The 27,439-nt window shown below is 45.2% G+C and overlaps 1 protein-coding gene across 9 annotated transcripts in view; it reads right to left on the reverse strand.

Annotated features, from left to right (window-relative positions):
• Positions 1-2,634: 2,634 nt before the first annotated feature.
• YPEL2 (yippee like 2) overlaps positions 2,635-27,439 on the reverse strand; it is a 68,968-nt gene continuing 44,163 nt past the window's right edge. For all 9 annotated transcript variants that reach the window (XM_086360606.1, XM_086360599.1, XM_086360607.1 and 6 more), the window contains 3 exons: positions 12,423-12,466; positions 11,301-11,409; positions 2,635-7,424 (listed from right to left, as the gene is read on the reverse strand). In XM_086360606.1, the coding sequence (XP_086216732.1) occupies positions 7,335-7,424; positions 11,301-11,409; positions 12,423-12,466 (243 nt within the window). In that variant the 3' untranslated portion in view covers positions 2,635-7,334. The remainder of the gene's footprint in view (positions 7,425-11,300; positions 11,410-12,422; positions 12,467-27,439) is intronic.

The following is a 27,439-nucleotide window of genomic DNA, read 5'->3' on the forward strand; positions in this document are numbered from 1 at the left end:
CAGCCATTTACTGGGTTCAGATGAAAGGATTTATGAGCAATTGCTTCTGCAGGAAACAGCTGCCTGAGGGTCGTGGTCCCTGTGGCTAGGTATTTGGCCAACGGTAGGGAAAGCCATGCATAATCCTTTGTTCTCACTCGACACAATTAGTACCCCTGCTCTTCTCCTCCCTGGGGTTAGTTTCCTGACCAGACTAGGTACATAATAGATGCCCCCAAAGTGCCTGCTGAATAAATAAATGCAAGTTAAAAAACTGATTGCTCATGGTGAACAATTTATGGAACATTTAATACTAACCTCCATTCTTCTCTTACGGAAACAAACATGTTAAAGAGATTAAAAAAAAAAAACACAAACCTGTTAATTCTCCACATTAATTCAGTGTTCACCAAGCACTTATTAAGGACCTATTAATCAAAGGGCCAAGGATTACATATGTAATTCATTACTGAGTATTAAAGAAGCAACAAAGCTCAGCTTATATTCAGCTGTGGAATACACAATACTTTTCAGGTAGAATTTAGCTTTGTGGCTTTGTTTGCACTGCTTTTCTAATTTGCATTCCTCAGTCCTTATTTATTAAACAGTCATGGTGGGCAGACTGGGCAAGCGTCCTGTGAACCACGCTAGAATGAGGGCAGGAGAAGACAGAGGCTAACATTTGGGACACGGTGTAGGGAACCAAGAGCATAAGGTCAGATGGGCTACAATTCCTCACCCTGTCATGAGAAACCTCGGTTTCCTCATCTACAAAACGAGAATGATCATTTGCCCTGCTCTCCCACGAACTCCTAGGATGATATGAGGAAGCACTTCCTTGTGAACATCCTACGTTGAGGTCATGTAAGCAAAGAGCCCAACACAGGCTCTCACGCAAACCAGGCACTCCATGAATGTCTCTGCTTTCCCCTCCGTTTCTTCGGGAGGCGTCCCTGGTGACTCAGTGGTAAACAGTCCTGCCAATGCAGGAGATGCGGGTTCAGATCCCTGGGTCGGGAAGATCCCCTGGAGAAGGAAATGGCACTAGCACTCACTGAACAAATAGTAAATATCTATTCAGTTCTAGGCGGCTTCCCTGGTAGCTCAGACTGTAAAAGTGTCTGCCTACAATGTGGGAGACCTGGGTTCGATCCCTGGGTCGGGACGATCCCCTGGAGAAGGAAATGGCAGCCCACTCCAGTATTCTTGCCTGGAGAATCCCATGGACAGAGGAGCCTGGTGGGCTACAGTCTATGGGGTTGCAAAGAGTTGGACATGATTTAGTGACCAAACAACAACAATCCCTTCTTCCAGCCTGATCTCCTGGACAGCTGCCGTGGTTTGAGTCTGGTCCTCTCCTGCACATGTTATCTTTTCTCCCCTCCTGGCTGCCAAAGGCAAACACAAATGAAATGGTAACAGGGTAGCCACTGAAGCAAAACAGGTCACAGGAAGGAGATAATGCATTCAAGGACAAATAAAAGTCAACTGTATACAATTATGTAAAGTTTAAAAATAAAATAAAATTTAAAAAAAAAAAAAAAAGTCAACTGTAGCTGGGGCCAGAATGGGTAAGTAAAAAGTCCAGGAAAGTAGAGATGGTATCTCCTATTTTAATAGGGAATAGGCTTTTAAAATATTATGACCAACGTGAAAACATACAACACATATATTTGTGTGGCTCTAATATCCTCTTTGCTGTTTAGGTTGCTTGCACAAGGTGGGGACTCTGTAAGTTGTGGATGCAACCTTCTGAAAAAATGCTTTAAAATATAGAATAAACTGATGATGTTTAGGTAAAAATAGCCTTGTTAAAACTGTACTTATAATGAATGGCTATGCAAGGCTGTGTGTGCATATAGACAAGACTAGAGGGACAGGTATTTGGGAAATAAACAGCTGCAATGTTAGGATGGTTGAATCGTCTCACCCAGTCCCTAGAACTGAATGTGAAAGTGAGGTTGCTCAGTCGTGTCCGACTCTTTGCGATCCCATGGACTGTAGCCCGCAAGGCTCCTCTGTCCATGGGATTCTCCAGGCAAGAATACTGGAGTGGGCTGCCATTTCCTTCTCCAGGGGATCGTCCCGACCCAGGGATCGAACCCAGGTCTCCCACATTGTAGGCAGACACTTTTACAGTCTGAGCTACCAGGGAAGCCGCCTAGAACTGAATAGATATTTACTATTTGTTCAGTGAATGAGAAGACTTGCTTTTCCATATATTGTATCTATGCTTATTTCCTTTTGTTAGTCAACCATTCAGAGGTAATGTTGCCTCTTTTTGACATTATTTTATTGATTCACCTGTTTTTTTTCCCCTTGGCCTAATGCAATTCTATCTCCACAGAAAATTGGTGTAAACAGAAAAGGTTGCAGAGACTAACAAGGGGCTTAGTAGACAGAAATGATAAAGGTCACTCCTGCATTTCTGATCTCCAAAACCAGGAGACGTGTTTATAGATAAGCAGGAGACCTGAGTTTTATTCATTAATCAGCCAAGTGTCCTTAGAGAAAATAACCCCCTAGGGCCTCAGTTGACAGATCTGTGAATGGGCTTAGACAGATGGCCTCCTTCTGACCTTTCAGTTAACTTTTATGTATTAAAATGTCGAGATAAAACATGCTGGGTCAATTAAGACAGAGGAGCCCTGCAAATAATTCATATTTGAAAACTTTATTTTCTCAAATGAGCACCAACACAGATTGGAAATATGACAGAAACAATGCACTTTTCTCTAATACTGAATCACTATGTACAAATACAGGAAATGGTGAAGACAAATTACTTGAAAATAATTTTCTTTGTTATTGAAGCAAAGTGACCTGAAAATGCCACTAAAAAAAAAAAAAATAATAAAGATAAAAGAAAAACAAAACCCAACAAATACAGTTTGTAAACACAAGCATAAATAGGCAGAGTCTGTATTGAAAGATAGTCTCTGCAGGTTGGAAAAGGGAACTGACTCTCACTTTCACCCAAATGTTATACAAAAACATACGGGCAGGTAGAATTTGATACTATGAGAACGGCTTGTTTCTTCTTGGCTTTATCTTTCACTGCTGGCTGATTTCATGACGTTATCTTAATTTTAAATATTAAATATTAATATATCTCTTTCCTCGACCTAGACCACTAGCATGTTTTCTCATTTGAGGCAGACTCATTTTTTAAAAAAATATCTAAGTTGATTGTGTTCAATATTTGATTTCCCAGCCTCTTCCTGAACCTGAGGCAATGTGACCTTAAAAAAAAAAAAAAGCTATTTACCTACAAAATATGTGTATTATTTTATTGACATTCTTTTCAACCCAAACCGGTTTAATGTTTAACATGATGTGGCTTCCACAACAACTGGAGCCCTGGGTCCATGATGAGTTCCCTCACCTCTCAGTGAGGGACACAGCTGTGACTGCTGGGTCTTCACAAACAACAGATTTCCTTTACAGTCTGTAAAAGCTGAGCACACAAAGACGAAGGAGCAAACTCGCAACAGCTCCGTGCTCGGGGAAACAAACTCCTCGAGGGTTGTGCTGCTGGTCCACTCGGAAACAAAACCAGCAGAGAGAAAGAGAAGAAAAATCTTATGTGCCCAAGGTGTAAACTGTAGGTATAGTGTCCCCCCAAAAAACGAAAACCGCAGGCACGATGCAAAGTGCTTTACACACACACACACACACGCACACGTGGGCGCACACACACTTACACAAACAATTAAAAACAAGACTCCAATCTGTTGGAAATTCTTCCAACAAGAGGAATCGCTCTAAGTTGTTACTAAATTTATTTGATTTATTTTCTTTTCTGGCCAATAGCGGTACAAGAAAATATTTCAATTCTCAACCTGGTAATGAATGTACTGCAGAGTCTGTTCCATTGGGAAGAAATACAGAGACATTGCTTCATTTATTGCCTCTGTCCAAACTAAAGTGATGGAGATCTTTTCTTTTTTCCTTTCCTTTTCTTTTGCAAGAGTATACTGGTGATCACTGTTTCCCTTAAAATACACTTCAAGAAATGCAGAGGAAACTAGAGAATTTAAAAATGAAAATAAAAAGTGCTCTCAGGGGATCTGAGAAAACAGCACCAAATATATTATTTAAAAAATTAAATATTATTTACAAAAGTATATTTCACAAGCAACTGTTTCTTATATATCCTCTTGAAAATCTTTTTATAAAGGGGACACCTGTCTTTCACACACTGATCCACCAGTAAAGATTGACTCTATCCTATCTCCGTCATCTTGTTGTCCGGGGAATTGGGCAGGCCCAGCTGACGTTCCGTGGACACTGAGCTTGGCTGGATTGGATACACGTCAAATCAACCCATCAGCGGCCTGAGACTAATATCCCAGCAGGCTGGGTGTAATCCAGGGCCGCCCACGCCATATGACCTGGGGAGGCACGAGGGAGATGGAACTAGAATCTGCCGGCTGGACTTCAGCTGAAAAGGAAGACAGCTGCTGGCTGAGGTCTAGCACGTCATGCCTTTTTCCTTTCCCCTTCTCCCTTTCCCTACTCCGGGCACCCCACCTAAGCCTTACCATCGAACTCCAGTTCCCCAAACCCACCAGGGGTGAACGGATGAGGTCTTTGGTTATGCTCTGAGTCCATAATTTGGTGAGGAAATTAAAAAATGAGCCGACTGAGGCATCTCCCTCACTCAGCTGCGGTCTCTCGGATACTGCCAGACATTAGTAGACAAGCCATGAACGGAGCTCACGTTGTAAGAAGCACTTTTGGTTCTTCTTAGGGAAAGCCTAATGAGTTGGTTCTTTCTTACCCTTGTCATTATGGATAAACCAGCATTTTGTGCAGCTCTCTTGCACCATGTGCCCACTGGATGCTCAATGGATAGTAATTTAAATTAAAGCAAAACAAAACACCAAAACCCGGGTCTAATTGGAGCCTGCTCTGATCCATGCAAGAGTCAGAGGCCCCATCCCCACAGACGAGCAGTGGCACTTCAGTGTCCTCTGCCCCTTGAACATTCTAGGGCACCTCACATCCAATTCCTATATGACCATGCTCGGTTTTTACACACCTACATGTTCCCCCCACCCTGACCCTGCCTGTTTTCTTTTCCTGGAAAGGATTATCAATAGCCAGGACATTCCCTGAGTAAAGGGGCTAATCAAAACACAGAAATGAGAGCCACTACCTTCAGCAGGGATGCAGAGGGGAATTTATGATTTCTGGGCTGGCAAACCAGCTTAGGAATGTGAAAGTTGAAAATGATTTTTTTTTTTTTAATTGAGATCTTGGGCCTGGGAGCCAGAGGAACTGTTTTCTCTGGGATTGGAAATGAAAGACTTCTGAATCTCAGTCTGCTTTTTAGTAATGTGGAGAGAACAACTTAATCTCCCAGGGTTGCTAAAGCACCAAACGACGTGGGCCAAGAAGCTTTTGGGAACAAAATTTGCTTTTGCAGAACCCTCTTTGTTTCACGGAGGCTGTCTGCTGCTAAACGCAGGGCCACCTGGCTTCCCGTTAGCTCTCCACCCAGGACTGCCAGGGCAGGACCATGAGCATCTCAGGCCCTGTGCTCCACCAGCAGCCCACAGAGACGCAAAAAGGCATTTCCATGACAGACTCACCCTCTCTGGGAATCTGGTTCCATTTTGAAAACGTCCCGGGTTGGCTGCTTTAATCTTGCTTAACAATTTTACAGGTTCTCGTCTCCTTCAACTCACTCTTTTGTGACTTTTAAGGTGAATTTTCCTATAGGATCAGCCTACTGGGAGAATGAGATGCTGAGAATTACCTAACATAACCTACACATATCTTAGCAATGATAATATTTTCAGTCTAAGCAATGAAATTATCTCAGTTAAATGAGTTTCGGTCATGCACTGCATACTGGCTAAATTGCTGGAGAACAGACTTCACAGTGTTGATTAAATGCAACAAACTCTTCTCTCATGAGCCTCACAGAGATGCGTTCCCCACTTCCCTAATATAATGAGCTTTGGATGGGGAGGTCGGGGGTGGGGTGTAACACTGGAATTTATAACGTGCCGTCTGACATCAAATTGAAGACTTTTCCGTTGCTGGATCACACAGATTTCTCTCCACACAAAAACATTCAAGTACAAAGAGAACAAGCTAGGGGCATGAGGAATCTGTCAGCCAGGTCATCTCTAAACTCGAAGGCTTGGGACTTTGTTTTCCGCAACTACAATGATAGACCTGGAGGAAAACACCCCAAAACTCATACGCGTAAAGGACTGCTGTTCTCAGTGAAGCCAATGCATACCAAAAAAAAAAAAGATGCACTTAACCTGTAACAGTTCAAACCAAAACTATTCCAGGCTCTGCCCCACCCACCCCCTCTTCCTTGCCACAGTGCTCTTCTCTTATGAAGGTTCAGAAAAAAAGGTCAGTCGGAATTGCTAACTGGTTCTACTTTTTTATTTTCTCTGGCCCAAGATCAAGGCCATTTCTGCAAGAGCTCCCCAACTGCACCTCCCTCCCCTGTGTTCCCTGTTATCCTCAATCATTGATTTTTTTTTTACTTGATTGCTGGTCAAAGCCTTTGGGATATTTGCATCTCGCGCACATTGCAAATGACAGTCCCCTCTCCTGTCACCTACAGTGGCTGAAGAGGCAGAGATCACCCAGAGGAGCAGTGAGGCGTCAGTCATCAAAACCTTCTGGGCTTTTCCCAAGTCGTCCCCTGCTGCCAGGACACACTCCCCCCACCCCCACCAGCTCGGCCCGGGAGAACCAGGCCGGCCCCCTGCCCCGCCAGCGAAGACGAGGGGCCACCCTTCTTGTGTTCTCATTGGCTAATCTGGCACATTTGGTGGCAGGAACAGAAGCTTCTGATCAGAGAGAATGCAGTCATGAGGTATTTTTTTTTCCTCTTTGTCCTCTTAGACAAGTCGATTATTTCAAGCCTAAGTTCCCAGGTCTCCAGGAGCAGCACAAGTCTGTTCCTACCTCTCCCCTCCCGTCCCCTGCCCACCCGGGACCCTCACACCCCCGGGCTGGGCCACTGTACTCCTGCCCAGCGGCCTTCGGGCAGCTCTTCAAGGGCCCTGGGGCCTTCGTCAAAGTGGGCTGCCGCCATGCGGGCAGGCGTCTGTTCCTTTTGTTGTTTTGTTTTTTTCAGCCAACACTAGAACAGAGAGAGAAGCCAGGATCAACTCACAAACAGATACAAAGCAAAGAGACAGAGAGACAGCGGTTTAGAGGCCGGTCACCAGAAAGATGGCGTCAGGGTGGGAGAATGCCCCAGATGGCAAGGCCCCTAAATGGATGGAACCACGTGTTCAGTCACTCTCTCACGCTTGGGTAGAATGTTCGGTTGGATGGCATTCACGTGGACGCTGGGTTGGCTGGATGCTCTCCCATCAGTCCCAGCCATTGTCCTTGATCATGTGTGCTAGCTCAATGATGTATTTGCCTTCTTTATATTTCTGGCTGCTTTCAAAGGCGTGTTCCTACGGAAACACAAAGGAAGAGAAGACATGGAATGACCAAAGATGCGCAGGTGACTTCTGGCATACCGGAGCAAAGGCAGGGCCAATGACAGGCCTCGGGGCCTCTCAAGTCTGACCCCAGCCTCACCCAGACTCACTGAGAAGGCCCACTGCTCAAGCACGCCATGTCCCCTTGGCTTAACTGCAGGACTGAGGCATCACCGGGGCTTTCTCCATATTTACAAAAAATTTAAATGTTTTTAAATTTAAGTATTCTAAATATTTTCTCAGTATTTGCAGTAGAGTTCCTTTAGCATCTTTGCTCAAACGTCATCATTGCAGTAAGGTCTTTATTGAAAACCACAACCTCCCCTGCAGCCACCTCCCTTGCCCCCTGTCGCTTCCTGCTTTACTTTTCTCCACAGCACTTAACCACATTCAAACATACAGCATAACTTGTATCTATTTTGTGTCTTTCCGTCTTGTTCATTGTATATCCATTTTGTCTTTTGTCTGCCTTGGTTTTTGATGTTAACCAGAAATCTGTCCTATGGAGGTATCCATAGAATTTCTGTGCCAAATTTTTATTATTTTGGGGGGCTGTGCCAAGCAGCTTCCGGAATCTTAGTTCCCCGACCAGGGATTGAACCTGGGCCCTCAGCAGTGAGACCACAGAATTCTAACCCCTGGACTGCCAGGGAATGCCCACTGTGCCATTATTTTAAACCATGCTTGTTAGGCTGAGAGAAGAGACATTGGGGGAGAGGAACAAAGTGTACTGTATTGCCAAACAGGTCTCTCTTTTATTTCTTATCTTGCTATTTCCATGTCAGATGGGTTAAGTTTGTTTTTCCATCATTGCCTTTCTCTAGGGAGAAAGGAGCTGTATGAACTGCAGGCTGAAGGACCTGCCAGCCCTTGAGCCCCACTCAGCTGCGAGGCCTCCAGAGGACAAACCCAGCACAAAGCTGCTGGGAGGTGCCCATCTGAAATAGCGCCACAGGCTCTCCCAGCTAACAAGCCCCACAGAAATAAGTCCTGCATCAGTGTGGCAGCAAGGTGATATTCTATTTGCAGGTACAGATACAGAAAGCCATCTTGGTGTGTCATCTAAAAAACAGTGGGTGTCAGGGTCATCAGATGGCGAAGCTCAATGGGCAGAACAGTGGAAAAACTCTCCCTTCTGAGCCCCCCAGATCGGGAAGGAGCTAAATCTTACTGCTGATAGGTGCTGGGCAGCATCTGTATGAACTGTATCTTCTGTTCTAGAGCTCAGGGGCTCTGGGTCTCAGAATGCAAGTTCAGACTTGAGTCTCTCATTCAGAGAGGAGTCATTCCCCGTAGCAGAGAGGGGAGGGGCGCCAAGAGAAAGTGCAAACACACCACACACACACACACACACAAGAGCTGTGGGCTCAGCAGTAATTTCCCTGACACCTCATTATTCCCCAGCTCCGTCTGCGTGAGTGTGATGTGTACACAACAGAGGAATACGGTTTAGGAACAAGACCTGTTGTTCCATGGTAGTGTGTTCAGAATACAGGGGGAGGAAAAAAATAAAACTAGGAAAGTGACAGTGTGTCCCTATTTAAAAAAACAGAGAGAGAGAGGGAAAAGAAAGCCAATACGCCCACCCCTCAAGCCTCAAGGCACTTGCAAAATGTCACAAGTGGACTCTAGGAGACAGAGCCCTGGATCTGGAATTGACACAAACATCGCAGATTAAACCCTGCTCCTACTGCTTCCCAGCATCAAAAGCATCATTTAAGCATCTGACTTCCATTAATAGTTTGCAAAATTATAAACTTTCCATTTACAAAGTTGGGATAATTACAGGGTCATCGTAAGGGTCAGAAGGAATAATAGAATGAAAGGTTGGAGCACTGGGGTTTGTGAGAGGGGATCAGGGAATGTTTGGGGAGACGGATGTTTCTCTGTTGTCCTGTCCAGCTGTTTGATCTTCACTTGTGGCTTTCCTCCCAAGTATCATGACTATAAGCATCCTGAGAGCAAGAACTGTCTCTCGTCCACTTTTGTATCCAACACAAAGGCTCTTAATAAATAAAGCTTTGTCAAAGGACTGGATTTTTTTTTTTGGCCACTCTGTGTGGCCTGTGGGATCTTAGTTCCCCAAATAGAGATCCAACCTGTGTCCCCTGCATTGCAAGGTGGATTCTTAACCGCTTAACCGCTGGTCTGCCAGGGAAGTCCCCAGGACTTAATCATTTTACCTGAAGTAAGGAGCCAAGCCGGCCAACTCAGGATTATTTTCTGTCTATGATCCAGCACAACTTCAAGGAATAAGATAATCAAGAAGCTGGGAAACAAAGAAGGGGCAGAACATTTCTGGGTAATCAAAACCAGAACTGAGGCCCCAAGACCACACAGTGGGGACCAGTGGCCACATGGGAATCAGAACGGCCAAGGCCCTTTCTCCCAGATGAACCTGTGGCTAAACCTTCTCAGCATTGTGAAACACAGCATCTAGGTTTTTCTGTTCTCATTCTGAACATTCCAAGGAAGACATGAAAGACAGACTCTAAAGGCTGTGCTCCTTCCCTGGACTCTACCTGCTGCAGCTTTTATGATCTGAGTATTTTTAAACTTTATTTCAACAGAATCATACTTTCATGGCTGGCTTCTCTTGCTCGATATCTTTTTTTTCACACAGACTCATATTTTTAGAGCAGTTTTAGACTCATTGAAAAAAGGAGCAAAAGACACAGATTTCCCCTATGCTCCCTGCTCCCACATATGCAGAAGCTCCTCCACCAGCAAAGTCCTGCAGAGTGGTGTCTTTGCTGCCATCAACAAACCTACATGACACATCCTTATCACTCTCCAGGAGGTTCTGACTGCTCCTTCAGGCTCCTTCCCAAGCAGGTCCTACGAGCCAGCCCCACACCGACCCTCTGCAACAACATGGAATAAAGTTCTCTCCCAGAAACAGGAAGACTGACTTTTCAACATCCCCACAATGACAGAGAGGGGAGAGAAAAGCACTGTGAAAAGATCTACCGATAATAATAGCAGCAACAACAATAATAATACAAGTTGACTCTCACTGAACACACATACCTCCTCTCACCCTGGCAAGGCTCTGAGCACTCTCCTAGCTGCCAAGGAGACGTTACAAGTATCTGTCGAGGGACTCCCCTGGCAGTCTAGTGGTTAAGACTGCACTTCCAGTGCAAGGAGTGTGGGTTCAATCCCTGGTCAGGGAACTAAGATTCCACATGCTGCATGGCATGGTCAAAAAATAAAAATAAATAAAAATTATTACCCTGCCTAGGCCTCAGTTTCCTCATCTGTAAACTAGGAATTAAATTATGGCTCACACACTAAGGATTCTGTGAAGAGTAAATAAAATCACGTATGCCTGGAACACGCGGTCAGGAGGTGTTACGTGCCATTGTTACTACTACTATTACTACTGGGCTTCCCTGGAGGCTCAGAGGGTAGAGCGTCTGCCTGCAATGCGGGACAGCCGGGTTCGATCCCTGAGTCGGGAAGATGCCCTGGAGAAGGAAATGGCAACCCACTCCAGTACTCTTGCCTGGAAAATTCCATGGACTGAGGAGCCTGGTAGGCTACAGTCCATGGGGTCGCAAAGAGTCGGACACGACTGAGCAACTTCACTTTCCACTATTATTGCACTGAGAGGGCGCGTGACTGTGTGTCCGTGTGTCAGGAGCAGGTGAAGGACTGAGTAGGAAGAGTGGACTATCAATGCAAAGAGGATGCTTGGATGCCAGGAACTGCTCTTTGAACTCAGTTTCCCATGCTCATTGCAGACAAGCCCACAAGGCCGGGGAAGCAAGTGGGAGAATGCATTCCAGTGACTCTCATTAGTTTCTTTACAGCGCGCTCTCCACCCACAGACCCCTCGGTACTTACATATTTCCAGCCCAGGGTGGTTTTGCAGTTTTCACAGTAAATGTCTGCGACGGCGTGCAGTCCTGTGAGCAACACGCGCTCTTCCGCCGGCCCGCAGCCCACGTTAACTCTGTGCCAGGGATGGGGAGAGAGAGAGCGGGGAGTGAGGCAAATGCCCATCGGTTGTTGAAGCTGAACTCCCAGCAAAAGATTAACTGAAGACGGCTGCCCAAAGGAAGCTAACGCTAAGCGCATCATCTCTAACTGAAACTAGAAGCAACCTCAAAGGCAGCCACATGGACACATCTCCATTGAGCTATCTGTCAGATGTGAAAGTTCTGATTCTGTGAGTCAACTCAAAATACTCTTTATGGCTGAGACTTTGCTTGGAATTTTTCTTTTTTCAGAGCTTTCCTTAACAAGTGCTTTTAGGCTTGTGATTTAAGGGGACAAACTGACAATCACACTGAAGCCCACGCCATGAGCACAGGTCCTCAGAACTTCCTGAGGACAGACTGTGGTCGAAGAGTCAATCATGACAGCAGAGTCCTGTCCTCATCACAGGGACGGGTGAGCCCCATCTATCAGCTCTCTAGACTCCTACATGGAGCTCCTATTATTTCAAGCTGGACATGCTAGATTTCCACTTTCACAGTTCATCAGGCTTGCCTTCCCAGAGAAAGCTGTAAATGCTGCTGAGGGCTGTGGCAGACCATACGAGGGGATGGAGGCTCTTAGCTCACTCCACTTTACAAAGCCTCCTCCAGCCTCAGTCCTCCAACGGATCCCGGGGTCTTCTGTTCATCCTCCTTTCTTCTTCGGAGACACGTCTCAGGTCTAGTTCTGAGACCTTCATGGTCAGGCTTCAGGAGAAGCACTCCAGCTTCTTTGCTAGGAGACTACAGCCCTCTGTGCTTACTGGAGTACTGCCTACATTATTTTTAGCCCAAGATGATGCCCCCCCAACCAAATTCCCCAAGGATGACTGGCTAACATGTGTGGTAAATAATGTTCCATGGGGTTCTGTGTGTGTGTGTGTGTCAGAGAGGACAGGTTCCATTGTGTAATCATCACAGAGTGTTGCTTTTCCCCATCCCTCAAAATCTGCACCGAACAATGGATGTACCATTCAGAGACACTCACACTGAGTTAAAGAGGTATGCTCGTCCTTGACTTCCTTGGAACGACTGAAATGCAAGAAGACAAATCGATGGTTAGAGATCCATTTCACCCACCCAGGGGGGGAACCAGCCCCAAAGCACAACAATCATGACCTTGCGGGACTGACACAGCTAAAAGGGAGCAGTGAGCCAGTTAACCGTCCAGCTGGCAGATGGCATGGTGGGAGGAGGAGAAGGCAGAATAAACAGAGGTACGGAACCCGGGGCACCCACACTTGGATTGGCAAGAAGACAGTATTAATCCACATTGGCCTTTCCTGGACCCATATGATTTTGGCCATCTGTGCTGCCCACAGTTTTCCTCGAGTCGGCCAGGGCACGGCCACAGGCACGAGTACCTCTCCAGGCTCTCTTGGTACAACCCTCAGGAGACAGCAAAGAATCCCCAAGGTAAGAATGAACCACCAAACCCACACTTCTCACTGGTCTTACTTTTTTGGAGATCCTAATTGCTCGAACAGTCACTGTCTTCCTAATTGGCAGCACGAGGACTTTCCTGGTGGCCCAGTGGTTAAGAATCCACCTTTCAATGCAGGGCACACAGGTTCGGTCCCTGGCTGGGGAACTAAGATCCCACACGCTGTGCAGCCAAACAAACAAACAGAAAAACCTGCAGTGCGGGAGTTCTCTCTTTTTGAGGTGCAGGCAACTTGATCTCCAGGTCACAGGAATACCCACTAAAGGGTAATCCCACTTTAGGAGCTTCTTTCTTCTGGCTGGAGGATGGCAGGGACTGGGAGAAACCGGAGCCTGAAAGCTCACAGTGCGATACTTCCACTAACACGGGCCCTGTCCATGTTTTCCTCCTCTGGTCGCACTGGAATGTCTGGCTGACATGAGCCAGCCATGTCCTGCACTGCTGCCTGCATTTTTAATGCGGCTTGACAACTGTACCCTGAATTAAACATCCTCGTCTGCTCTCAAGACCACTTGGAAAAGAAACAACCAAACAAAATAAGGGACTCTCCCGTGACCTCTGTTATTCAGTGGCTGGAGAGATCCAGGGCTGACTGGTTAACAGATGACCAGAGGGCAGGAGAGAACCAGACAGGACACAGATCACTGCGCCCAAGACAGCTGTTGTCAGAAGCAATCAATGGATTTTAGGAATCGGGGCCGCCAGCCACAGAGAAGGGTTAAAATTCTTGACTTGCGGAAAAACTTGTCTTTGGGGCAGCTGGATGGTTGGCTGCCTCCAATGTGCAAATGCACCAGAAGCCTTGGCTCCCGGGTGCAGCTCCAAGGAGCAAGCAGGTGTTTCCCAGCTGCTGCTTGGGCAAAGCCAGCTCTCTTTCCTCTGGGTCTTGAAGCATCTCCGGGGAACACATGAGCTCCAGGCTAGAATTGAGCATGAATACAAGTGTTACAGCCTTGAGACCTGGAACCTGGAAGTCCATGCCACATGTTCAGATGAGACAATGTCTCAGCGAAACAGACCATAGATTTGGCCAACCAGTTAGTTCCATCTCGGAGCACACAGACACCCAAGCACCACCAGGAGAGCAAAAGTTTCACCATCTGGTCCCACCACCCCCTGTAGTCTCTTCTCTTGCTACTCTGCCACTGTCTTTTGCTCTAGTCAGGCCAAACCATGTGCAATTCCTGGAACTTGAATTTCACCAACTTTGCCCACGATCTTCCCTATGATGGGGAGGGTTCCTTCACTTGACCAATCTCAAGCCTCAGCTTGGCCTCCTCTCTTTCGTAAGGCTTTCTCTGATCTCCCCAAGAAGAGGCACCCACTGGTACCCATGGACGGGACCCGTCTTGCTCACTGCCTGTTCCTTTTTTTCTCAGCTCTCAGCACACTTGATTTCAACTGCCTGTCTGACTAACTCCCTCACTAGACTGTGAGCTCCCTGAAGACATAAACCGTGTCTTCAATGTCTCTCTGAACCCGCAACACATAGCATGAAAAATCTGGCATCATTTACAAAATATTTATCCCATGAGTCAATTGCCTCTAACTTCCTTTAAAAAAAAAAAAAAATTGCTGCTTCTATGCTTTAAGACGTCAATAATGAGACTGATGTTATAAAAATAGGATCTTAAACAGTAGGATCCTTGCAATTTTTTACAGTGGGATAGAGTAGCCCAGAGAGGTTCATTTATACCCAAGTACTTAAAAATGTAAAGATAAAGTTATGCATTTTTCCTTCGCCAAAAAAACATTCCAAACTACCTGAACAAAAAGTTGCTGACAAAATGCTGACTTGGCAATATTTTTAAAAAACACACACACACTAAATCTGCCCCTTCAAAGTAAAGGCGACATTTTGACAGGGAATGGAAACGTAACTCCTTTTCCAAAGAAACTTGTACTACAGAGAGAACTGGTATTTAGCAATGTTTTCATTTTATATGATCTTTGTAGTTCAAAATTGAAATGCCTATACAAAAAAACTAATTCAAAATGGAGGCTATTAAGAAAAAAAATGCAGGAGAAAATCTTTGTGACTTTGCATTAGAAAAGACTTCTTAGATACTACATCAGCAATACAATTTATAAAAGAAAAAACTGCTAGATTTCATCAAAATTTTAAACTTGTGCCCTGAAAAACACTGTTAAGAAATAAATCATAGACTGGGAGAAAATATCTACAAATTGCTTTTCTAACAAAGGATTTGTATCTAAAATATATAAAGAATTCTCAAAATTCAGTAAGAAAATAAGAAATCCAATTTTAAAATGGGCAAAAGATTTGAAGAGACTTCACCAAAGATAAGCAGATGGGACCAGGCCCATGAAAAGATGCTCAACATCCCTAGCCATTCAGTTCAGTTCAGTTCAGTCACTCAGTCCTGTCCGACTCTGCGACCCTATGAATTGCAGCACGCCAGGCTTCCCTGTCCATCACCAACTCCCGGAGTTCACTCAAACTCATGTCCATCGAGTCGGTGATGCCATCCAGCCATCCCGTCCTCTGTCATCCCCTTCTCCTCCTTCCCCCAATCCCTCCCAGCATCAGTCTTTTCCAATGAGTCAACTCTTCACATGAGGTGGCCAAAGTACTGGAGTTTCAGCTTTAGCATCATTCCTTCCAAAGAACACCCAGGACTGATCTCCTTTAGAATGGACTGGTTGGATCTCCTTGCAGTCCAAGGGACTCTCAAGAGTCTTCTCCAACACCACAGTTCAAAAGCATCAATTCTTTGGCACTCAGCCTTCTTTATAGTCTAACTCTCACATCCATACATGACCACTGAAAAAACCATAGCCTTGACTAGATGGACCTTTGTTGGCAAAGTAATGTCTCTGTTTTTGAGTATGCTATCTAGGTTGGGTGTTGGTCATAACCCTCCTTCCAAGGAGTAAACGTCTTTTAATTTCATGGCTGCAGTCACCATCTGCAGTGATTTTGAAGCCCCCCAAAATAAAGTCAATGCAAATGAAAAACAACTGACATAGCCCTATTAGAATGATCCAAAAAAATTTTTTTAACTGACAAAACTAAGTGCTCTCAAGGACACTGCAAAATGGCAATGTCTGGACAGAGTTTGGCAGTTTCAGTTACTCAAATGTAATAAAAACCTATGTTAATACATGTAACAACATGGATGAGCTTGAAATGCTTTAGGCTAAGAAGATCAGTGGTTGCCAGAAGTTATGGCTAAGGGGTGAGTTTGATTACAAAGGAGTAACATAGGAGATGGAATTATTTTCTCATCTTGATTTTGGTGGTGTGTAAGACTACGCATGTGTCAAAACTCATTGAATTTTTAAAAAAATTATTTTGACATACAGTAAAATATACTCCGGTTGGTGAAATCCAATAGAATCTTTGTTCCCCAATCAGGAATTGAACCCAGACCCCTAGCAGTGAAAGTGCCAAGTCCTAACCACTGAACCACCAGGGAATTCCCACAAATATTCCATCTGAATCTACCTTTCTTTGTAAAGAAGTTTTCAGCAAGGCCAACAGTTAAAATGAAGTACTGAAGAGGACTGTCTTTAGGACACACCTCTGAATTAATGAGGGCTTCCCTGGTGGCTCAGATGGTAAAGAATCTGCCTGCAGTGCAGGAGATCCGGGTTTGATTCCTGGTTTGGGAAGATGCCTTGGAGAAGGGAACGGCTACCCATTCCAGTATTCTGGCCTGCATAATTCCATGGACAGAGGAGCCTGGCAGGTCCTAGTTCATGGGGTCAGAATCAGAAGCAACTGAGTGACTAACACTTTCACTTTCTGAATTACTGAATCATAAAGTGATAAATGAAGATTTTTTTTTCCCTCCTGAAAAGAGAACAGATTCAATCATATATACTTTCAATGAAATAAGTTTAAAAAGTTATAATTGTGCTATTTTTTCTTCCATGCTTTTAAATTGCATAAATTATTAAAAATTACTAGTAAATGTTTATAATGTATAAATTAGCAACCCTATGTATACCATTTATAAATAAATAGACATTATTAGGAGTACACACTCAAAACACTTTCCTGGTAGGGGTTTGTGACTTTAAATGCTTGGAGGTGACTGTTCTGGGGGTTCTAAGGCAAGGCCTAAGACTGGCTTTCTCTCATCAGTGTTTTATAGTTTTCTATATATAGAGATCTTTTGTTTTTTAGGTAGATTTATTCCTAAGTATTTTATTCTTTTCGTTCCAACTCCAGTGAATGGAATTGTTTCCTTAATTTCTCTTTCTGTTTTCTCATTGTTAAGTGTATAGGAATGCAAGAATAAATTAATTTAAAAAACATCATATGAAAAGTAAAAAAAAGAGTGGCTTTCTCTAGCCTGACACACATTCGAATTTCTAGAGAGTGGGGTGGGGGAGGGCACATGGAGAAGAGTCTTCAATCAGGCCCAGCGGCGCCTCCCAAGGCCACCCTGGTTCCTCCAGGGGTCTTCTCCGAGGGTGTGCTGGCAGCGGCCCATGCTCTGCAAAGGCTGCTGAACCCATCAGGCGGCGAAACCTACAGAGGCACCCCCCCTAGCGACAGCATCGATGAGTCGGTCTCCCCAGGCCCGCACCCGGGACCAGCTGAGTCTCTGAGGACAAGAGAGATTCTGCAAGCTCTTCCGCCATGGCTTCCACACTGGGCCGCTGCCAAGCCAACATTTATGATGAGAAAAACATTCACGGAGAACAACAGGCATCTTGCAAATAGACACAGACAAGAATAGCCCGGCTGGACCGCTGTATCCTGTGGGGCCCGGCCCAGCCTGGTACGACCAGGCGCGGCCTGGCGCTCCCTTGAGGGACGGTGGTACCAAAGGTGGGGAGACTGAAAGTGGTGAAGGGAGCAATCAGGACGGAGCAAACAGGATTTCAGACCAGGAGATCCCAGACAGACGGTCAGACACATTTGTTTGCTGTCGTGACTGCCAGGCAACAAGGCAGCTCTTTTCCATGTTGTATATCAACCAAGGCTGGTATTCAGGACTCCAGGAAAGGGTTTTTTTTTTTTTTTTGGTTGTTGTTGTTTTTTTAAAAAATTACCCCAAACTTCTCTTCTGTCCTTTAAAGGAAAGTTATAGTTTCAGACCCAACCCTTCCAGCCAGCTCAAAGGAACGGAAAGGCTTTGAGTTTCCTGTTTGGTAGCCAAAACCACTGATTTCTGGCCCCTTTGAAAGTCTGGAAAGCAGCAATTCCTTTCAAATGCAGGAGGACCATTGAAAAATGAATATTTGTCGGGGGAGGTGGCAACAGAGCAAACATGTGGATTCCTCCTTCTCTCAAACAGGCTCAGGCTGTGAAGTCCTCCTAGCATAAAGAGGGCCTCTCAGTCTCCTTTCTCTGGGAAGGTCACCCATGATCAATTGAGTTCGTGCCCCAGGAGGTGCCCAGGGATGAGGCAGGCAGAGGCCCACCTGATTACTCAGCTGTAACAACCGGAGCTAGCCCTGGGGTATCTGCACATGATGAGAGGATCTCATCTCGGCTCAGAAATTCAGGATAAAATCCTGGCTTCACCAGGAGAATTATCTACCCTCTGGGCTTCCACATCTTTTACACCTGTGGATGGAAAACATGCCCAAGTCCTAAGTTGTTGAGACCAAGAAGTAAAACAAGGTAAACCAAGTGCAGAGGGAAAAGGAGATGAGTTCTCCACCTTCCCTCTCTGGCCTTTGCAGGAGCCTGCAGCAGAGAGAAGGTTGACTCAATCTGCTTCTTCAAAATCCATAAAAATACAGGGATAGCGCTGCAGCTGCCGATGACTCTTTCCAGTTACAGTATCGTCCACAGGCACAATGTCCATTACATGGGCTTTGAAGAAGTGGGACTGCTAGAGTTGGAGCTTGGCGTGGCCATATATTCACAATGCTACTAACTTGGTCAAGCCAATTTACTTCTCTGAGACTAAACTTCCTAATCTATGAAATGGGCACAGTAAAATTGTATTCACACTCACACCAGATTTGTATAAGAAATAAATAATACTGTGTACACTTCATGGCATGAGAGACAGAACCTTACCATAAAAGTCACCATTAACAAAAGTTAATGTATACAATTCAGGGGCTCTTGGTATATTCCCAAGGTTGTGCAACCATCACCACTATCTAATTCCAGAACATCTTCAGACCCCACAAAGAAATCTCGCGTCATTATCAGTCACCTTCCATTTCCCTTGTCCCTGGCAGCCACAAACCTCCTTTCTGTCTTTACGGATTTGCTCATGGTATTATATGCTGTACTCTGTACCTTGTCAGAGAAAACGTAACATAGGTATTAGATAGAGACACAATAAAGGAGAAGTAAAACTCCTCCCTTGGGTGTTGGCTGAACACCCCACCTCAACATTCTCCTGGGGAAGGTCAGGTCAGTCCTTTTTCCTTTCTCATTCCTTTATGCATTCAAGCCTGGTGGAGTTTGCTATTCAGGGTCAAAGTAAACCACAGGCTCCATTCCAAAGAGCTGAAACTCAAGCAAAATAATCTTGTCTAAATTTCACCCTTGAGGAAGCATATGGAGAAAGTGGGAAGGGTAATAATAAAGAACAATGAAAATGATGAAAACTTCCACAATTAGAACCCGAGTGCAGTTTAAAGACTCTGAGCAATCAGCTAAGAGGAAAGACAATCAAAGGGGATTTCTTCCATTTTCTCTGCAAATAAGGAGGAAGCGGACTGATACGGAAATAAGAGAGACTTGGGTTCATTATAAGGGAAGAATTTCCTGACTGTGTAGGACTTCCACACTGGGACACAGGTCACCAGGAAAGATTAGGAAAGAATAAAGCCATCTGTATGTGTTTATAGTTTGCAGAAAGTTTTCACACATCTGTCTGGAGGTCTACATGGGGTAAAAAGCAACGTGTGTGCTGCCTAGGGGGAGAAGCTTGGCTGCCTCTGAGCTCTGGGAGGTCCTCTCATTCCTGAACCAGATGAAGGGAGGGGCAGGGAAGAGACTGGCTCTAAAGGAGGAAATATCTGCAGTGTGGAGTCATGAAATTCCAAGGGCATGGGAGCATACACGATACAAGGAACTGAATGGCAAAAACAAAAGGTGGTGTGGGGCCTGGGTGCCACATTTTATTGCTGAAATGTGGAGACTTCAGGATCTAAATTACTTGATGATCAGACCCTTCAATTTCAGCAGATGCTGGCAGCTCCCTACAACCTGTACTCCTCCTCTCTCTCCACAGAGAAGGCCTGGGACACTTGCATTCTCTACAAGGATACAGAGGAGGGGGTTTCTATGAGCAGACAAGCCCCTGTCCTCTACAGAAGAGAGCCTGACATGTCTGCTGGGGGGGATGGCTTCTGAGACAGAGAGATAACAGGTGGAATCAGGATGCAATGGCAGCCAGTCATTAAAGCTGGGCCCTTTGCAATTCAAATATAAAACTGAAACTTCTGGAGGGGGGCCTTCCCTGGCAGTCCAGTGGTTAAGACTCTGCACCCCAGTTCAATCCCGGGCTGGGGAACTAAGGTCCCATGTGCTGCAGAGTGTCACCTAAAAATAAATAAATAAAAATAAAACTTCTAAGGGGGCTAAAATAATGGAGCTCAAATTTCTCTCAAAACCATCAGGCCCTTCCACTCTTGGGTATACATCTGAAAAATAAAACACTAATTCAAAAAGATACGTGCACACCCCTCCCTACCCGCAGTGTTCACAGCAGCATTATTTATAATTGTCAAGGTATAGAAGCAACCTAAATGTCCATCAACAAATGAATGGATAAAGAAGATGTTTTATATATATATATGATGGAATACTACTTGGCCATAAAAAATAATGAAATTTTGCCATTTGCAGAAAGATGGATAGACTTTTATTCTAAGTGAAGTCAGACAAAGAAAGACAGATACTGTATGATATCACTTATATGTGGAATCAAACTAGTGAATAAAACAGAAGAAGCAAATTCACAGACATAGAGAACAAACTAGTGGTTGCTGGTGGGGAGAGGAATGCAGGGAGGTGCCGGGAGCCGGCATATTGCATATTGAGTGCATAGTGCATATTGCATATTGAGTGCAGCACTTTCCACAGCATCATCTTTCAGGATCTGGAATAGCTCAACTAGAATTCTATCGCTGCTGGGAGCCAGTGAGGAACTCCGCCCATGACAAAGGTCATGAGGAAGGAGGCTTGGCATATGCAAAGGCGGGATCAAGCCTCAGGAGTCTCCCTGGAAATTCTCGAGCAATCTACCCCCAAAACCAGAGTCTGCCTACTTTCTGCTTTGTGCTTTCACCTACACCTCTGACTTTACGGGGGGCTGTCCCCCACTACCTCTCTGAAAAAAGAGTTAGCTTACAGCTCCAGTTAATAATTCTTGGGTGTGATAGTGTTTCAACCTACAAACTCCTTTGGAAATCCTCTAGCCTGCCTGAATAGGTTTTTCCGGCCACATGTGACTGTTCAGAGCCTCCCAACTGTGAGAGGCAGGAGATGTTCTAAACTGTCTAAATACAGATTCCTTTGAGCAGTCAAAAGATTGATTAGAAATTGTGTTGGTGAAGGGTTTTTCATTTGTTGAGCCAATGTTTGTCTCCACATCCCCTGCCCTTACACACATTAATGAATATATAGAAGGAATAAGTATTAACCTTTGATATTAGTCACGTTAGACCTTAGGCTAAGTAAATTCTTTCCTTAACTAAAACCCACTACACCCTCACCCTGTAGGAATGTAACTTTATTTGGGTGGCTTCTGTTTTGAGAATAATCAGCCCTGGAGAAATAAGTGTCCTGGTTGACTGACCGCTGTCACAAGGAGAGGGTTGTAAATTGTCAGCAGGCCCCCCTGGCCAGAAGATGATGCAACACCCCTAAGACCTCTGTATACATTTGTATGAAGCACCTGACTTTGATAAAAGTCAGGACTGCTGACCCCACGTGACTTTTGCATAACATCTCAGTGTATAAAAAGTAGACCATGGAAAATAAAGAATTGGGATCAGTTTCTCGAAATACTGGTCTCCCCATGTCTCTCTCTCTTTCACTCTGGCTGAGTCTCCATCTGGAGCGCGGAACCCACCATGCTTACTAATTACGCCTGGGCTTCTAAGATCTCTCCTTCGAATACCCTGGATCAGCCAGGGCTGGTCCTTGGCAGGGAGGGGCAATATAGGGGGAGAGGGATTTGTTTTTTTTAAGGGTATTTTGAGATCATATGAAATCATGTGTGTGAAACCTTTTCAGGCCTTTAAAAACAATTTACTATGAGCCCCTGAAGTTAAAAAGAAAGCAAATTAATATATCTAGGAAGAACATGATCAGTTTCTTGGATTTAGGTTTCCTTCAGTTCCCAAATCCAACTGGGCATTGGCAAACGAAAACGTCCTGACACTACAAAGGATCTCTGGAAAGCCAGTGGGCAAAACTTTACAGACTCTCAAGGCAAGACTTCCCCTTTGACCAATCCAGACAGAAAGGGTTCCCTGCAAGACTGAAGCCACATGCTATGGGGGTGGGTGGGGGGGTTGTTTTCTAAATATCTTCTAACAAGCAATCATGATAGTGAAATTAGAGACAGTTTATAGGTGTGAAGTGAAAGTCGCTTAATCGTGTCTGACTTTTTTTGACCTCATACAGTCCGTGGAATTCTCCAGGCCAGAATACTGGAGGGGGTAGCCATTCCCTTCTCCGGGGGATCTTCCCAACCCAGGGATCGAATCTGTGTCTCCTACATTGCAGGCAGATTCTTTACCACTGAGCCACCGGGGGAGCCCAAATTGAGATGGCTCATTAAAATAAATTGGAAATGGTGAAATAATAGTCATGGCTTATATTTACATAGTGCTTGCTATTTGCCATACAGGGCTTCCCTGGTGGCTTAGCTGGTAAAGAATCCACTTGCAATGCAGGAGACCTGGGTTCTATTCCTGGGTTGGGAAGATCTCCTGGAGAAGGGAAAGGCTACCCACTCCAGTATTCTGGCCTGGAGAATTCCATGGACCATACAGTCCATGGGGTTGCAAGGAGTTGGACACGACTAAGCGACTTTCATTGGACAAGGGAATGGCAATCCCCTCCAGTATTTGCCTGGAGGATTCCATGGACAGAGGAGCCTGGTAACCTACAGTCCATGGGGTTGCAGAGAGTTAGACAGGACTGAGCAACTAAGCCAACATATGCCAGACAGGATTCAAACTCTTTTACATAAGCCAGGTAATTTAATTCTGTCAACAATCTAATGAGGGAGGGACTTTCATCAATCCCATTTTACAGATGAGGAAAGCAAGACAAAGAAAGGTTAAAACATATGCCAACACAGGGTCAAATTCCAACATATGACAGTGACCCAGGCAGTCTGGCTCCAAACTCTAAGAAATGATTATGTCATCCCATCTAATGAAGATGGGATGACAAGGATGCTGTAAGTGACTTCCTAAAAGAAAGGAGCTCAACAGAATTAGACTAATATCGACATGTTTAAAGGACCTCTGAATGTACAAAGATCTTTCACATATATTAATTGATTTACCTCTAAAACAACAGAGGTGGAATCTGAGGTCCAGAGCTGTTCAAGTGACTTACCCAGTTTCCCAAAGCTTGTAAGTCAAGGTCAATACATAAACCTATAGCTTCTGACTCCAGGTCCCAAGATTTTTCTAGAACGTGTTCACTTGGAAAACCTGTCTCTTTGAAAAAGGAGGATGGATCAAGCTGTCAAAACTGATGAAAGTCTCTTAAGCTATTCACCCTCCTCTGCTCTGATTCCATATTTACTCAGCAACTGCCTAAATTTAATTCATTCGCTCAGTGGGTTTACCTTCAAGGAAGATAACACACATCTAAGCTTTCGGGATTATCTGTTCCACTGTAAATTAATTAGAATTCTGGTCTACCAATTAGCTTCCTGTGAGTTATGTTAGGATGAATCACTTCACCAAGGCTTGGTCACTCTTGGGAGAATGGATAAAATTTAATTTGTAAACTTAACAATGCTTAAGGCTGATGGAGGGCCACCAAGAGAATGCTCTCTGCAACCTAGCCCGAAACCAGCCCTCCCAGGTAACAACTGAATGAATGATTCTCATTTCACAACCCATGGAAAAAGAAAAGCAAAGAAGCCCTTAAAAATCCACTCCCCTTTTTTTGGGCTCCTGGACTTCATGATGCAGAATGAGCAGAGAAGCTGAAAGAATGCTTCGGGGAGCTTTCAAAAAGAAAAGTAACTACAGTCCGTAGGAATCTCATGAAGTGGACTGCAGGTTAGGTATAGTGGCAAGAGGCCTCCACAGCCATGGAGGATCTCCAAACAAAACAAAATATATGTATGACTTTATCCAGTTTCAATTTCAGAGACCACTGGGCTTTGAGGAGCCCCGGGGTCAACCACTCACCTGCTGTATGGCTCTTGTCCACATCTCCACTAAAGACTAACGTGCGCTCAGTTGTGTCTGACTCTTTGCGACCCCATGGACTGCAGCCCGCCAGGCTCCTCTGTCCATGGGATTTCCCAGTAAGGATACTGGAGTGCGTTGCCATTTCCTACTTGAGGGGATCTTCCTGTCTCCTGTGTCTCTTCTTGTCTCCTTGCATTGACTGGCAGATTCTTGACCACTGTGCCACCTGGGAAGCCCTATTTCCACCAAACTTCTGCCTAAATACTTTCAGGGATAGTGAACACCCTGCCTCCCGAGGAACCCCATTCTGCTGCCAGCCACTCTGATAATCCTTCATCTTTACATCCTTTGGTGCCAAAAAATACTTCTGGTTATAGCTTTACATCGCGGTTTCCTTCCACAGGCTAAGCTTCTCCCAGTTTAGCAGATGAACTAGATTCAAATTCCCTTTATGGCATTTTCTCTATTGTGTGTTCTTGAAGATGCTCCCCTTTCTGGTCTCAAGTTCCTCACCTGTCAAGTGGGGTAATGGTACCCACCTTGCAGAGAGTAAAGTGACTGGCATAAGCCAGGCCCTTGAAAAGTGGTAGCATCCTTCGAATTTCCTGTACGTGGCATGGTTTTACTCTCACAGAGTCTCTCACTGTCTCCTTAACCTGATTTTTTCATTTCATCTTTGGGGTTCCTGAACACCCCTTTCCTGTCCTGGAAATGCTAATCAAAGCACAAGGACTTGCTTCACCAGTCAGGCTTCAGGTTGTTCACACAAACTAAAGCAGACTGAGTAATGGTTTTCCCTGCCAGGCCACAGGTCCATTACCAGACTTTCCTCCCATGAGTGTATTAGCATCTATCCACATTTAACCTCCGAATTCATGCACCCCCAGGGACTGGGCTTAGTCAGGAGCAGAGATATATGAAATAGTTATGAAGGAAGAGACAATGTTATTTAAAAGGGTTTGAAGAAATCACAGCCAGCGAGCTCTTATGAAAAAGACTCAAAGATACAAATATTAGAAAGATCTCTGCATTACGTGCTTGCCAAAGTGCAAAAGCTGGGCACTGGAGATTCTCAGTATTCCGTCTAGAGACAGAATACGAGCGGGTCAGAACAACCAGCCGGCCCGCTCCCAGCCCCGGCCAGGCAAGGCTTCATCATCTGCCTCCAGCTCCATGCCTTCCTCACGCAGAGCCCTGCCCCTCTGCACTGGGAGTTGCATCATCTGTGAAATGAGGGGGTTGACTGAGGTTTCTTACGAGGGTGAATATTGCATGAGTCCATATTCTCCAGAGAGTAGACGCCTTGCACAGTGAACGAACATTTCTGAGTCAGACCTCTTTTCTGGTGTTTTTTCAACTTCCTGTTTATCTGGATAAAAGGTCTTTTTTGCTCATCAGCTGGTCTATCTTATCTAATTCCTCGATAAGACTCATCCTCAAGACTTAGAGACTTAAATCCCTGCCACATATTCTGGTGCTCAACCTTCTTCCCTGGCCAATAGAAAAACCTAAGGCACACTGAAATATCAGGCACTGGAAAATCATCTCCTGGGCAAAGAGATTTTCCCACAGTAACACAGTCTATGATACTTTAAAAATAGGAGACATGGGGTGGGGTGAGAGCTAACTATTCAATATTATAGACATGGCTGAGAGCTTCCCTGGTGGCTCAGTGGAAAGAAGCTGCCTGCAAAAATGAAAAGAAAAGAAGAATTGGCCCGCCAATGCAGGAGATACAGGTTCGATCCCTGGTCCAGGAAGACCCCACACGCCGCAGAGCAGCAAAGGCCACGTGCCACAGCTACTGAGCCTGTGCTCCAGAGAAGGAATCACAACTACTGAGCCCACATGCTGCAAATACTGAAGCTCACGTGCCCTATAGCCATGCTCTGCAGCAAGAGAGTGAAGTTGCTCAGTCGTGTCCGACTCTTTGTGACCCCATGGACTGTAACCCACCAGGCTTCTCTGTCCATGGGATTCTCCAGGCAAGAATCCTGGAGTGGGTTGCCATTTCCTTCTCCAGGGGATCTTCCCGACCCAGGTATCGAACCCGGGTCTCCTGTATTGCAGGCAGACACTTTAACCTCTGAGCCACGAGGGAAGCCACCGCAAATGAGAAACCTGTGCACTATAAGCAGAGATTAGGCTCAGCTTGCCACAACTCAAGAAAAGCCTGTGCAGCAATGAAGACCCAGCAGAGCCATAAAGAAAGAAAGAAAGAATGCTGTACCTCCATAACTTTAAATCAACAAATATTGAATGTCCTAGACCTTGCGTAGCCCCAGAGGGTATAAATAGTCTGCCCCGAAGATGCTTAAACTCCAGTAGAGGGCTTTCCTCCAAGGTGAAGATGATGAAGAGGACTTGAAACAGCTGGGTTACAACCTGCCTATATGCACACCTCTTTCCCAGGGAAGGATAATAACTCAGTGAGCAGCACACCCCAAATGCTCACTACATAATAAGAAAAACAACAATATCTTATATCTCCCCTAGTTTGATACCACCTCAGGGCATTGTCTCAGGATTATCCCTGTTTTATAAGACAGCTGATGGGGACCTTCCCTCGTGGTCCAGTGGTAAAGAATCTGCCAACTCATGCCAACTCATGAGCCACCCCAATGAGAAGCCACCCCAATGAGAAGCCCGTGCACAGCGACGAAGACCGAGTGCAGCCATAAATAAATAATTTTTAAAAAGATAAACTGATGAGGACAGAGCCACACCGGAAGTTAAACTCAAAAGCGGCCCCCTCTCTGGGGGCAGCTCCTTTGTGTGGCAGTGTGGGTGAGCCTTGTCTATTGTATGCACATCACTCCCCTACCCACTGATCTTTCCTGTTGATGGGGGCGGAGAGAGGGTGTGGGATCCTTAACAGCACTGGACAGCAACTTTGAAAGCAGAACTTGTTAGTTTTTAAACAAGGACCAGCCAGTTGGACCACCGAGTGGGAGTTCCCATGCAAATTCCAGCGCTTTCAAGTTGCTCCATGAACAGAGCCTACCCAGGACAGCAAGCCCTGTTTTTCTGCAACCAGCTCTTTGATTAGGTCTAGTGAGGGACTCAATTAGCATCATGGAAACACAGAGCAGATTTCAGAAAGGAAAGGTCAGCTGCAAGCCCTAGCATTTGCTATCAGCCATCTGCCAAGCAGGAAGTTCTACTCAGATCTATTTTTAATCATATTCCCTAGGCAAAGGCTCCTGGGAGAATGCACAGGCCAG

Source organism: Bos grunniens, chromosome 19 (genome assembly GCF_055505025.1).
Source record: "Bos grunniens cultivar Pamir isolate PY7600 chromosome 19, Bosgru_T2T1.0, whole genome shotgun sequence".
NCBI classification, from domain to species: Eukaryota; Metazoa; Chordata; class Mammalia; order Artiodactyla; family Bovidae; genus Bos; species Bos grunniens.